The 13,070-nt window shown below is 41.1% G+C and overlaps 1 protein-coding gene across 2 annotated transcripts; it reads left to right on the forward strand.

Annotated features, from left to right (window-relative positions):
- The first annotated feature begins 268 nt into the window (after positions 1-268).
- DIPK1A (divergent protein kinase domain 1A) lies at positions 269-12,998 on the forward strand. Of its 2 annotated transcripts, none has more exons than XM_005520972.3 (5): positions 269-687; positions 6,987-7,121; positions 7,390-7,497; positions 8,066-8,242; positions 9,177-12,998. In XM_005520972.3, the coding sequence occupies exons 1-5, from the start codon at positions 634-636 to the stop codon at positions 9,987-9,989; spliced, it is 1,287 nt and encodes a 428-aa protein (XP_005521029.1). In that variant the 5' UTR covers positions 269-633; the 3' UTR covers positions 9,990-12,998. The 2 variants fall into 2 exon arrangements, with proteins under 2 accessions (XP_005521029.1, XP_087916329.1); XM_088060203.1 differs by lacking the exon at positions 269-687 and adding an exon at positions 1,229-1,306.
- Positions 12,999-13,070: the final 72 nt, after the last annotated feature.

The following is a 13,070-nucleotide window of genomic DNA, read 5'->3' on the forward strand; positions in this document are numbered from 1 at the left end:
TCAAGTTGTTCTCACCAACCTCAGGGTAAAAAATTTACTCACCTGTGTTAGTAGGGGTCCAAGCAAATGTTCTTTCCTTATTTTGGAGGAACTACACCTTTTTGGAGTTTTGTGGGGGGTTTTTTGGTTGATAGGGTTTTTTAAAGACTGTAAAGAGCCTGCAGCTGTTTTTAATACTCTGCCCAGTAAATAACAGGAACCTGTTTGCAATCAGCGACACGCGTTATTTATTAACTGACTTCTCCATAATTGTCCCCAGACAGGGCCCCGAGCACTTTCTGGCAGACACGAGGAGAGCTCGGGGGTGGCTGTCGGCTCCACGGGCTCCGGGCGGCCCTGGAGCGGGAAGAGGGACTGGGACAACCCCAGGGGCTCGGGGCGGGCGGGGCTCGCCTCGCCGCCTCAGCCCCGCCTCGCTCCCTCGCAGCTGCTGCTGTCGCCCCTTCAAGCAGCGGCGTGAGCGGTGCCTGAGGCGGCGTTCGCCCGCCCTGCCCGCTGACACCGCCAGTGCCCGAGGCAGCTCTTCCCCGCCGAGCCGAGCGGAGCCGGCGGCGCGGCTGCAGCGGCAGGCGGGGGAGCGCTCCTCACCGCTCCGCCTCCGACCGCCGCCCGCTGCGGGGATGTGTGATTGCCATGGCGAGGCGGCTCTTCCCGGGGGCCTGGCTGAGGAAGCCCCACTCCGCGCAGGTAGGCCGGCGAGGGGCCGGTGCCGGCGCCCGTCCCTCCCCGCAAAGTTCCCTCCGGAGCGGGCGCCCCCCGCAGGGCTCTCGCCGCTTCCCCCGGCCCGGCCCGGCGCGCCCGCCGCTCCCCTCACGCCGGCGCCTGGCAGCGGCCGGGGCTCGGCTGCGCCGCGCTGCCGCCCGGCCGGCGGGAGGTGGCGGCGCCGGGCACGGCCGGCGGGTGTCGGGGCACGGGAGCAGGTGGCGGCGGCCTCGGGGCCGCGGTGCCTCCCGCCGCCCGCCAGCCGGTGGGATCGGGCCTCTCCCGCTCCGCGGAGCGGCCGGCGCAGGACCTGTTAGGAGGCAGGCGGCCCGCGGCTCCCGGCTCACGGCACGGCCGGCGGGGCAGCGACACCTGCGGCGCTGCTGCGGCCCGGGAGCCCTGTGCGGTGCCCCGCGCCCCTGCTTTACACCTACCGCCCGTGCTGCAGGCATCCATCCTGCCAGCGCACCGACCGCAGCTTGCAGGAGTAACTCGTGCCCTTTTCTGCGTGTCTTCTAAAAAATTAATGTCGGGTACTTTTCTTCTGCTGCTCCCCGCATTTCTTTGTACGTTCGTAGACTTGCTTTTTTGTTTCTGTATGCAGGTACATGTTTGTTTGTATTAGTTCAGTTAGTAGAGTAAGGATGTTCTGGTTGGAAGTACTGTGGCTATTGTGTCATAGGAAGTTCTACGGTGAAATGTTAGTCGTGACGTTCTGGTGGCTTGATGGTTTATCCGCTGGGTTTCCCCTTACCAGCTGGATTGTATTTTAACTAGATTGTAACTAAGGTGAGCGTTTGTTGAGTTGGAGGAGATAAATAATGTTTGCTTTTCTTATATATGCTGCTTATGTGCTTGTCATCTGTTGATACACTTAGTGATCAATGGATTAAAAATTTTTAAACTTAATATTGGTGCATTTTAAAATCTTGAATGTTTGAATTTCTCCCCATCTGGAACTTTTCCAGATGAGGAGAAATCTGGTTCTCTTCCTGGAAGTACCTGGAGTGGGGTGTAATGGTTAATGAGAAGCATCCAGATACAATTTTACCCTCTTTAGTATTTGTTTCATGGCATGTATCTGCAAGTCCGGTCCCATATCACTTGGGTTTTAAACCAAAAAGATTATTCTAGATCTATTTACTGAAGTAGATATTTGTGTAATATTTGGATTCCCATGGCATAAAGCCTTCAGTACAAATAAAAATTAATTCATAATCTATACACTACCTTTCAAATTAGAAGTCTCCAAATTTTTTGCCTCCTTTGCCTTGATAGTCTTCCTTATCATCATATGACAACATCTGATAACATTGTTCTCTACTCTTCTCCTCAAAATTTAGTTTAAGGCCTTCCAAGCATAATATGTTATTTTAAAATCTGCTAAGAAACAAGAAGACCACAAAATTATTTATTAGAAAAGCCAAGGAGGTTAAATGTTTGCTTCTATTGCAGATTTTTTTTTAAAAATTCAAGTTGTGCTTTCTTATACTGAGAGCTGATTTTGCATATTCTACAGACTTGTTTTAGGAGATCTAATAGTGGCAGAAACATATTTTCCTGCGTTAATGAATGTATGTTGATATTTGATGCATCCATAGAATGGCAGCAACTATCAATATATTGGCTTTTCTTGTCACTGCATGTTACTGTTGGTACATGACAAATGTAGTCATGATTTAACTACACTAATTGCTGAGTGCTTTATTGAGATTTGTCTCCAAAGCAGCCAATGCTCTCTAAGTAAGTGGTAGGGCTATGAGCAAGGTGGAAAGACTTGTGTAGTGTTTCTATGCAGCATTTCAAGTAGCACACCGGGGGAGATGTTTGTACAGTGGAAGTTTATCACTGAGTGAGTTCCAGCTTTTTGTTGGCTGGTGTTCCAGACTTCTTGAATGTTATGTTGTGAAATTAATTGCCAGAACATCAGGTTCTGTGAGGCAGAACTTAATACTTGTTCCAGCTTTTCTGCCCTAATGGGAGCAGGATGTTATGAGCTGGGTTGCAACAGATATTCTATGGCAAATGTTCTCTTACTTTATGTATGCTTTAGCTTATGTGCAGAATGCAAGACCTATAGGTAATCAGCTGATGATCTTTGAGCCTAAAAAAGACATCCTGCCATGTGTCAGCTCATGTCAAAGGAGCAGGACACAGTCGTAGTTACCTTAGCTCAGCCCAAAACTTAGTGTTAGGGCCTCCCTGAGTAAATCTTACTATTCTGCATAGTGACAGGACTTTAACTCTGAAGTACAAAACTTTGCGATTGCTTAGACTGCAAATCATGTAATAATAGTAAACAACAAAAATACCCTAAAACCTGGCAAACTGTTAAACACCACTGAAGACCACAAAAATAATTGAATTGTACTTAATTTTACAGTTGGGTGATTAACACTGGGATTTTGTTTGACAAGGAGAGTTAGTGTCCCAAATTTAAGGGACATTGCCCTGAAGTTCTTTCTGACAGCTGTAGTTACCAATTGTGTTGTGTGGCTGAGGACTATCCAGCAGGATTGCTTATGACAATAATAATGTAAAGAACACTTGCATGTGTGGAAGTTTGACTCCATCGATTCTGGACCAAGTTTACAGACTCTTTAAAGGTGCCCCATGGACTTCAGTAATGTACAAGAGACTGTCTTTGAAAGGCCAAAGAATAAGCAAGTTTAAAGCCCCACATGGCAGAAATTTCCTAAATAATCTCTTTGCTCTAAGATCTTAATCCTTTCTGCTTTGTTTAATCTTTTAGGAAGAGATGTCCCATTTTCCATCTTGGTTATTATTTTATTTCAAAAGATGGCTCAGCTCTCTTTCCTCACTTTGGTTACTCAGGATACAAAATAATTCAAGACACTGGCATAATCATAAGCATGCACTGTCTACTTTTAAAGATGTGAATGTGTCCTGTTCATGGCATCCAAAACAGTGTGGGCTAATGCTCTTGGACATCATGTCAGCCTACCTGAAATGCCTCCTGTGACAGACAGATCAACCTGAACAGAGAACAAAACAGAATTTCTAATGTGATTGGCCTACTTTTTTTCATCTGTCCTTTTCCATTGCATTCATGTAAGGCAAATGGAGTGAGGAACTGTGATTTGGAGAAGATTACTACACTATAGTTATGTGTAATACTTTCCAGAATTAAGCTCTCTGTACCATTAAACAAAGAAACACTTTCATACTCTTTAACCATAAAAGTGTTTTAAATAAAAAGTACACTCACCAAAAATCTGTCAAGTTATGTTGCATGTTGATTCACTACTCTCCATATGCTTTGGAGTGCATCCAGGCTTGAGTTTTGCCAGAAGTGGTTTTCCAGTTCTATTTCAGGGGATGAATGTCTAATTATTATTCAGTGCACATGACTTAGCAGAATATACAAGTGATGGAAGAAGTTGAATCTGTAACATCAAGCACTGCAAGTGCTTCCCTCATTCTTGCATTCCCTGGCTCATATTTAAGTCTTGATGGAAGAGTAGAGTTGAAAAGGAAACTGTTTCCCTGTTTTGAGCACTTTCTTCCTTTTTTTGATAATTTTGGAACTCTCAGTGATTCTGTTGCCCTAAAAATGTTCTTATGACAAGTTTCCTGGCAGTTTGTCACAGCTTCAAACAGAGTCCATTTATATGTGTTGTTCCCTAAATGCTGTCTGGGACTTCTTGCTCAGAAACATGTTCCAGTGATCTGCACAGTTGATGTAAGTCCTTGTGTTCAGGGTGCATCACCTGTGTCACCAAACCAGCTCAGTAAAGCCCTGTCCCTGCATTAGGACAGTGTGCGCATGTGCCAGGTGAAGTGAGCTGAGTGTGTCTACCATTCTGTCAGACCCATTCTGGGGAGAAAATTAAAATTCTGTATGGGAATGTATGGGAAGAAATCAAATAATGATCAGGCCTCTTGCTGAACGTGATGAGGAAGTCCTTATTAGAAAAGCAATTCCCTTTGAACCAGAGAGTGGAACCTTGGTTGTCTGTAAGCAGAGGGATGCTGCTGTTCGTGCTCTGAACTGGCTGGGCGGCTTTTTCAAGTCAAAAGCTGCACGACTCCATTGGCACAGTGCTGAGCTCAAAATAAATCTAACTTCTCTGGAACTTCCTGCCAAATCCATGATGTAGTCAGATGGCATTTGGGGAGGATTTTTGGTCTCAAGTATGTTCCCTTTCTGCCTAAGGAGGAGGACAATATGTACAGTATCTGTACTGTGAGAGTGGTCAATATTCTGCAGTGGTCCTGTGGCCTGCAGGCTGCTGCTGGTCTCTGAGGTTGTATTAAATGTATACAATAATACAAAGTTTCATTAAACAGCACTTAGGTTTAAAGTGTATTATAAAGCTTCATGGAAGGATTCAGCAAGAAACACTGAGGAATGAAGAGAGTTTGTTGCCCCAGAAACTTTGGTTACCAAGCAGCTTTACATGACATAACTTTCCCTGAAATTGTCAGTTTTATTTCTATTGATCTTCCCCAGATTCTACCAGTAGTTTTCTGTGCTTCATGTTCTGCTGCATAACAGGGTTATTAGAAATAGATTTAAAACATGCCAAAATTATAAAACCTGCCTCTAAAAAAAAAAACAACTCACTGGAGTATAAAGTTAATTGTACCTCTCTTTATTTAACCAGGTAGTTTTATGATTGTCAAGTGAGTGCATGCGAAGGCATGAAAGAATAGGGATGCACAGCTGAGGCACGTGGCAGGACCACAGCTTTATGGATCGGAATCACCTTTGGGTCTTTTGAAACTGACTTTTTCTGGATTTTTTTGTTTCCAAGAGAAAGGATATAATGCATACTGGTTTTTTTGTTATATTTTAATAAATACTAATAAATTACTGCGGTCTTTCAGTTTAAAAGAAATTCCTTTTTGCATCTGTTACAGTTCTGTGTATGTATGTGATGGCAAAACTGCTCATCATTACTACCTTTCTTGGAACCTTTTCAAACATATGGAATAATTTCTCTATGATGAACAGTCAAGTTAGGACCTGTCAATTTGGAAAAGAGGTGACGTCACAGGGAGGTGTATTATGGAGGCCTAAAAAATCATGTCAGATGGGGACAGAGTGGACAGAGACAGTTTACTCTTCTCTTCCAAGAAATGAACTAGGGGCTCTCAAACAAAGCTAATATGAATCAGACTACAGCAAAATAAAGTCCAGTCCCTCACCTTGGTAGTGAATAGTAGACCTGTGAATTAATTGCTAAAGTTTGTTGTGGATGCTAAAAGCTTATGTGGATTTTTAAGGGAATGTGACTAAATTAGTAAAAGATAAATGATCTAGGATTTACTAAATATAGAATATCACATCTGGCTTAGCAAGTTCTTCTAGAGGAAACTGGGAGCACACTTGGTATATATAATATATGTTATCAGTCTTCGGTAGCATCTTTTGTAGCTATTGCTGAAGATCAGGATAGTGATAGAAATGGATCTTATACTGACCAAATATAGCTGCTCTCATGCACTTTCCTTATTTCCTGCTGCTAAAGCTGATCCTGATCTTCTAATTAGTTTCTGATCCTGATGTATGTAAATCAACCTGATAGCACACCAGACTCTGAGGAGGAGAAAAATGAAAGAAGGAAAAGATCAAAACATCCCTCCTACTTTGTAAAACACTTAGCTCTCTCTCAGTTCTTAATTTAGAAATAGTTTTTTCCTTCTGTCCCTGTGAAAACTTGGTATGTGAGGCCACAGAAGCAACAGGAAAGTTGTGCATACAGCTGTGTGAAGGTGAAGGTGCAGCTAGTACAGAAGAATTTTATTTGCATGATGAATGGTGTCATTTCAAGGAAGGAGTGGGAAATTTCAGCACATGGAACCTGACCCTGATATTCACCCTGCTTATTGTATCTCTATCTTATATATTTATACATTAACACAGATTATTTTTTGGCCAAATTCCTGGTCTGTTGGATTTGATTTACCATGAGTGGAACATAGGTAATTGGTCTTAGAGAAAAATGCATTTAATCGAGCTCTGGGAGTTTATGATTTTGATCAAATTGGTTCCTGCAGTCTGGCTTGCCCTGTGAGGGTCTGACCCTTTTCTTCTATTCATGTATATATCAATTTTATTTCCACTTACATAAGTCAAACTGACCTCCGCTGTCAGTTTTGCTCACAGAAGGAAGCAAATGTTCCATATAATGCAGTCTTATAATGCAGTCTGCTTATTTTATCACTGTGGAAGTCAAATTCCTTAAAGATGAAATAGTAAATAATGTTTACTGCTGCTCAGTGAATTACTAACAATATTTTCTCTTTGTGTGCTCTAGGTCCGTCTGTCATACGTGCGGATCAAATATCTCTTCATCTCCTGGTTGGTAGTGTTTATTGGCAGCTGGATTATGTATGTCCAGTACTCCACCTACACAGAACTGTGCAGAGGACATGACTGTAGGAAAATAATAGTAAGTATATTTAGTATAGCTTTCTGAAGTGTTTGACTAATTCAGTCGGTGCCACATGTGATTTAATCAAATTCTCATATTCCATCATGCTGAAGTAAGATTACAACTTCAGTTACAGATAAAACCAATTGCGTCTCTTAACAGTATTTTGGTATAGGGTTATTAAAATTTTTTCTTAGGTTTTTTTTCAAGACTCAGGTGCTGGAAGAGATACAGTTGTGTCCTTTCTTAGGCAATTTGTTAATTTTTTTTCCCCTGTTTGTTTCAGTGTGATAAATACAAGACTGGTGTTATTGATGGGTCAGCATGTAGCAGTCTTTGTGCTAAAGAAACATTGTATTTTGGAAAATGTTTGTCAACAAAGCCCAATAACCAGGTAAGGCTTTACTCATCCATCCTAGTTTTATTATTTCCCACTGGAATGTCATTATCTAGAACTAAGGTAGACCTTAGCATTAGCAAGTTGAATCTGTTTAGTAATGATTATTTCAAACTTTATTTGCTGTGACAGGCAGAGCATATGTGTCCTGTATGTAAAGGGATATGTGGATATTTTATGCTACGTGTATTTTGGAAACATATATAATATATACTGAATCCTTCCACAGTTTGCCAGAATGTGCATACTTTGTACATCATACTGCTTCTCTGCTATCCTGCATCACCAGTAGAAGCAGCAGCCTCGTAACAAGCTATGCAAAGGTGGCAGTCAAGCCAATCTGTTGTTTGGGAAGCTGTCTGTGTTTTGGCAGTGCAGTGTCTCTGAAGTACCTGCAGCAGTGTGTTGTCTTTGAAGCCATAATTGCCATAATCATTATCTGCACACAGGATTCAGTTTCTGATCTGTGTTGTTATTTGACTCTTGAAGCAATGGTTGGAGGACGGGTGATCTTCAGATGGACTTCTACAGTGTTTTATAACTTTTCCCCTCTTTTTCTACATAGATCTATTTAGGAATCTGGGGAAATCTGCAAAGTGTTATAAAATGCCAGATGGAAGAAGCTGCTCAACTTGATTTTGGTACTGACCCAGAACCAAGGAAGGAAATAGTCCTATTTGATAAACCAACAAGAGGAACCACCGTTGAAAAATTCAAAGAAATGGTATATGGTCTTTTTAAAGTAAGTATATTCTTATTTACTCTATTTTGTCAGAAAGGCTTGTTTCCTTGAAGCTGGAGAGGATACCCTGTCATATGAGCCTTGTTCAAGGGTATGCTAGAAAAATAATCAGCACAAAAATAGTTTTCCCAGCAGTGCATATCTTGAAGTTTGAAGTACTAATTACCAGGGGTTTTTCCTTACTCTTTAAATGATGGAAGCTGGCATTCATCTTGTATGTCTATAGATTTTGCTAGTATTGGTATAGAAAACATGATGTAAGGCTGATGTCAGTTGTGCATAACAGCAGCTTTGTCTCTAACAATGGTGAGCAGCAGGTGTGTTAGGGTAGTTTTAAGGAAAATTTGGAAAAAAAGTTGATCAGCCTAGTTGAAAATGGAACAGCTCTGATTGCAGCAATGGCTTCTTTCTCTGTATTCCTACAATGGAGGTGGTTAGATCAAATAAGAAAATTAAGCATTTAAGTATAATTATGGGATTTGTACTGTTTTGTCTTGGTACACTTAATAATTGGACAAAATGTAGTTGATAACATTATTCCTGTATATTTGTAAGGGCTAATCAGCTGAAAACTAAACCTGATCTAAACTTTTGAATTCTGCATGCTTTTTCTTAGAGAATATTGAAGAAGCTACTTGATAAAATTTTTCTAAAGACTGGTCTGAACAAGAACAATGATTGAACTTTAATATTTGCATTTTGAAGTGCAGAGAAAGGCAGTACTTTCAGAGGATTGTATGCTCAGTGCCTGTGAAAACAGAACAAAAAGGAAGCTCTGCAGGCACCCGATGGCAGGTCCTGTTATATCCATAACCAATGAAAACCAGAACATACCCAGTATTATTCCTAGAATGAGATTAATTGGAGGTAAAGTGATGGATTGGGAGTTGTTAATGAAGTCATATACTTAATCTTTTTTGTTTGTTGCTTTTAGGCAAAACTGGGTGAACAAGGAAATCTTTCAGAACTGGTTAATCTCATCCTGTCTTTTGCTGATGGAAACAAAGATGGAAGAGTCTCTTTGCCAGAGGCAAAATCTGCATGGGCACTCCTGCAGCTTGAAGAGTTTCTATTAATGGTGATCTTGCAGGATAAAGAGCATACTCCCAAGCTGATGGGTTTTTGTGGGGATCTCTATGTGACAGAAAGAGTTGAATATACCTCTCTCTATGGAATCAGCCTTCCATGGATTATAGAACTTCTCATTCCCTCTGGCTTCAGGAGAAGCATGGACCAGTGGTTCACTCCATCATGGCCAAGAAAGGCAAAAATAGCTATAGGGCTTTTAGAATTTGTGGAAGACATTTTCCATGGACCTTATGGTAACTTTCTTATGTGTGATACAAGTGCCAAAAACTTGGGATATAATGATAAATATGATTTGAAAATGATGGACATGAGAAAAATAGTGCCAGAGATTAATTTGAAGGAAATAATTAAAGATCGTCAGTGTGACTCAGATTTGGACTGCATTTATGGTACAGACTGTAGAACACTATGTGACCAAAGCAAAATGCGATGTACCACTGAAGTAATTCAGCCAAACTTAGCAAAAGCTTGTCAGCTCCTTAAAGACTATCTGCTTCGTGGTGCTCCTTCTGATATCCATGAAGAACTAGAGAAACAACTCTACTTGTGCATTGCCCTTAAAGTCACAGCAAATCAGATGGAAATGGAGCATTCTTTAATACTCAATAACTTAAAAACTTTACTGTGGAAGAAAATTTCTCATACAAATGACTCGTAGCTTCTCCACCAGCAGAAGAGAATATTGATGCCTGTCACTAGAGGTGGCCTAAGACATTTGATAAAAACAATCTGCACCTTTTAAAAAAGATATTTCTTTATTCAGATTTTATTAATGGTTCTTTCAGTCCTGCCCTTCAGTCAGTAACTGATGACAGGGCTTCTCAAAAAATGAACATGCCACTGAATGATCAGGCAGAGGCTAGAAGTCCTTCTGGTGTTCAGTGCTGCGTTATGGAAACAACAACTCTGCATGCTTGACTGTTCTGTGCACTTTTTCAGATCTTGAACAGGATGAAAGTGTTCACTGTGCCACCACATCAGCTGAGGGAACAGCTTCCATTTCTGTGGAAAACATTGCTCACTTGTGAAATACCTGCAGAGGATTTTTTTCCTGAGTAGTTTTATGAAGAAACACCACTACTGCAAGTAATGTGTCCAAGTCCAAGCTGCTGTTATGAATAAACTGAACTGTGAGATTGAAGTTTACTAATACCTTGGCATGGCAGAATTTGCACTTTAAATAATTTTTAACTGTGGAAAATTAGAATTTTACTCTAGAATGTATAGGTTGTAATATGAGACAAATCAGATTCTGTTTACACATTGTTACCTCATGCTTACATCTTGAATGTTTAAGTAGTTTGACATTTTTAATTAAGTCATTGTATGGGGAGCCCTGTGGGAGCCAAGAATTTTAGATTATTTCTTAAAGTCATCTATCTGGTTTAGCAGCAATACCAGCATCTGTTTCAAAAACTTCAGTGGAAACCTTTAACCCAAATTAAGCTGTAGCAAATAGTGAAAAGCAAGGACTTTGTGGACTAAGCTATTATATGAAAACTGAAGCTAATTTTTAAAAATACTGAATAGCAGACGTGTCCAACCAGTTGAAAAAGGAAGTTTGCATAGTGTAGGCATCTGCTGTATGACATGAGAAACAATTAATAGTTGTGGGTAGTCTTGCCTCTTTCCTGTCCTCCACATTTAGCTACAGACCTGTACTTCAGTCTTCTTAACTACTGCAGGAAATATGTAAGCAAGAGCTAGACCTGAATTTTAACACAGAAGCTGGATTGTTCAGGATTGTGCAATATTCACAAAAAAAATCTCAAATGAGAGCCTATATTTTCCAGCTCATTCCTTGCTTGTTACTAAGTGAGCTGCAGTGTGTTACTATTCTTTTTTTCTAGTAGCATCTATGAGTCACTGTTAAGACTCATCTTGAGTAAATTAACATCACCTGATCCTGGCACTCCACAAAGCACGACCACTCTACCACCTTCAATCTGCACCCTTCTATTTTTCAGATTCACATCTGTGTTTGTAATCAGGCAGAACTGGATGTCCATAATACACCTGAATACATGCTCAATACTTACCTATTGAACATTTAATTTATAAATGCTTTATACCTGAAGTTGTTCAATCTTTATGATTTTAATGGCAGTCATCTATGTACTTCTGAATCCTGGCCCCTGAATTAATTTTCAGCAGAGGTAAGATCAAGCTTTAAGTAATTTGAAAGGTTAACTGCTTTAGGTATCATGTCTTAAATGCATTCCTAGAATGATGACACTGAAGTAGAGGACCACAATAAAGTAATTTCTCCATACCAGATGTAGTAATATGCAGCTTGGGTTAAGATTGTTTTGTGAACATCAGCCTTTTACTTTAAGAAATACTATGCTCATGCTAATTATTGTCTTGAACTTGCTAATGTGCTCCAGCTATGAGCTGTGAAGTATTTGTAACCAGCAATGCACTAAAAATGTAAAGTGTCATGTTCTTGGTGAAAAAAATCTGACAGTGACTGCTGTTTGGGCAGAGATTTCTTAATACCCAACATATTTGGGTATCTTAACAACTGGAGAATATGTTTAATAGTGCAGTTTGTTGTACAGAATCTTCATTTTTATTACTGTTGCATCAAGGTGAAGCTTTCATTGGAAAAAAATACACTTTTGTTTACAATAAATCACAGGCCTCTTTTTTTTCAAAAGCAGTATTTACACCAAATACCCATATCTTAGAGCAAAACATTCCTCCATGTAGCCTACTTGACTCGTGATTAAAATGTGCAGTTTCTGAGTGCAATGGAAAACAATTTGGCACACAGAAATGCCTATGAAACTGAGGGAGGAGGCAAAGGACCAGGGCAGGACAAGGCTGGTGAGGAATACTTCTTTTCCAGGTGGCTCAGCCTGCAAGCTGCAGAGGGAAACACAGACTGGGCTCTGGGTGGGAGCTGTCCTTTAGGATAAGAAGATGAAAGCTGGTGATTGGTGAGGTGGATGGACATGGAGAGGGGAGGCAGAAGACTGAGGAGGTGGAGACTCGCACCAGGGTGATTAGGGGGGTGGGGCAGTGTGAGGGTATAAAGGCCATGGGGTGCCCCCCAGAGGTACCATCTAGAGTTGTTCCTGTACCAGGAATAAACTGTCTTGTGGAATGGGATGTTGTGGGCTCTGCTAAGGGAAGCCTAAGGGTGAACTGGAAGGGAATGCGGTCTGGCTCCGTGGCAAGTGTGTGGGAAGTCAAGGGGAAAGGCTCTGATGTGCAACTGCCAGGGAGCCTCATTAATGTTTCCTTAACCAGGCCCCTGTACCTACCCCTGTGTATGCAACTTAAAAGTGAATTCTCTTATCAACTAAATAATGTGAAATATTCAGCTCAAGACAGTACAGTAGCAGCCAAAGCTTGAAGGTGGTAAGAGCATGACAGCCCAAGGTTACCTTTGGGCAAAGGCTTTAGAACCTACTGAGACTGCTCTTGTTTTTTTCCTAAGCTCCAGCCAGACTCCACCCAAACATGAAGTATGCTGAAAGAATTATGAAGACAGGTACAGCCTTTAAAGAAAATTAAATCTTTCTCTAGATAGAAGCAGCAAGCTCTTATAGTTAGTCCTTGATACTAACCATGCCAAAAATTAATCAAATTGACTTCTCCATCTTTATAGAAGTAATTCTGATGCAGCAGCCTTGGTCTTTGAAGTCTGTCACCTCTCCTCTGTGAAAACTCAATTCACACAGTACTTTGAGAGGAGAAAAAAAACCCCTTTCAGGTACAGAAAATCTAGGTC

This window comes from Pseudopodoces humilis, chromosome 10 (genome assembly GCF_049639895.1).
Source record: "Pseudopodoces humilis isolate 2021_Gansu_Grassland_sample_001 chromosome 10, ASM4963989v1, whole genome shotgun sequence".
Taxonomy (NCBI): domain Eukaryota; kingdom Metazoa; phylum Chordata; class Aves; order Passeriformes; family Paridae; genus Pseudopodoces; species Pseudopodoces humilis.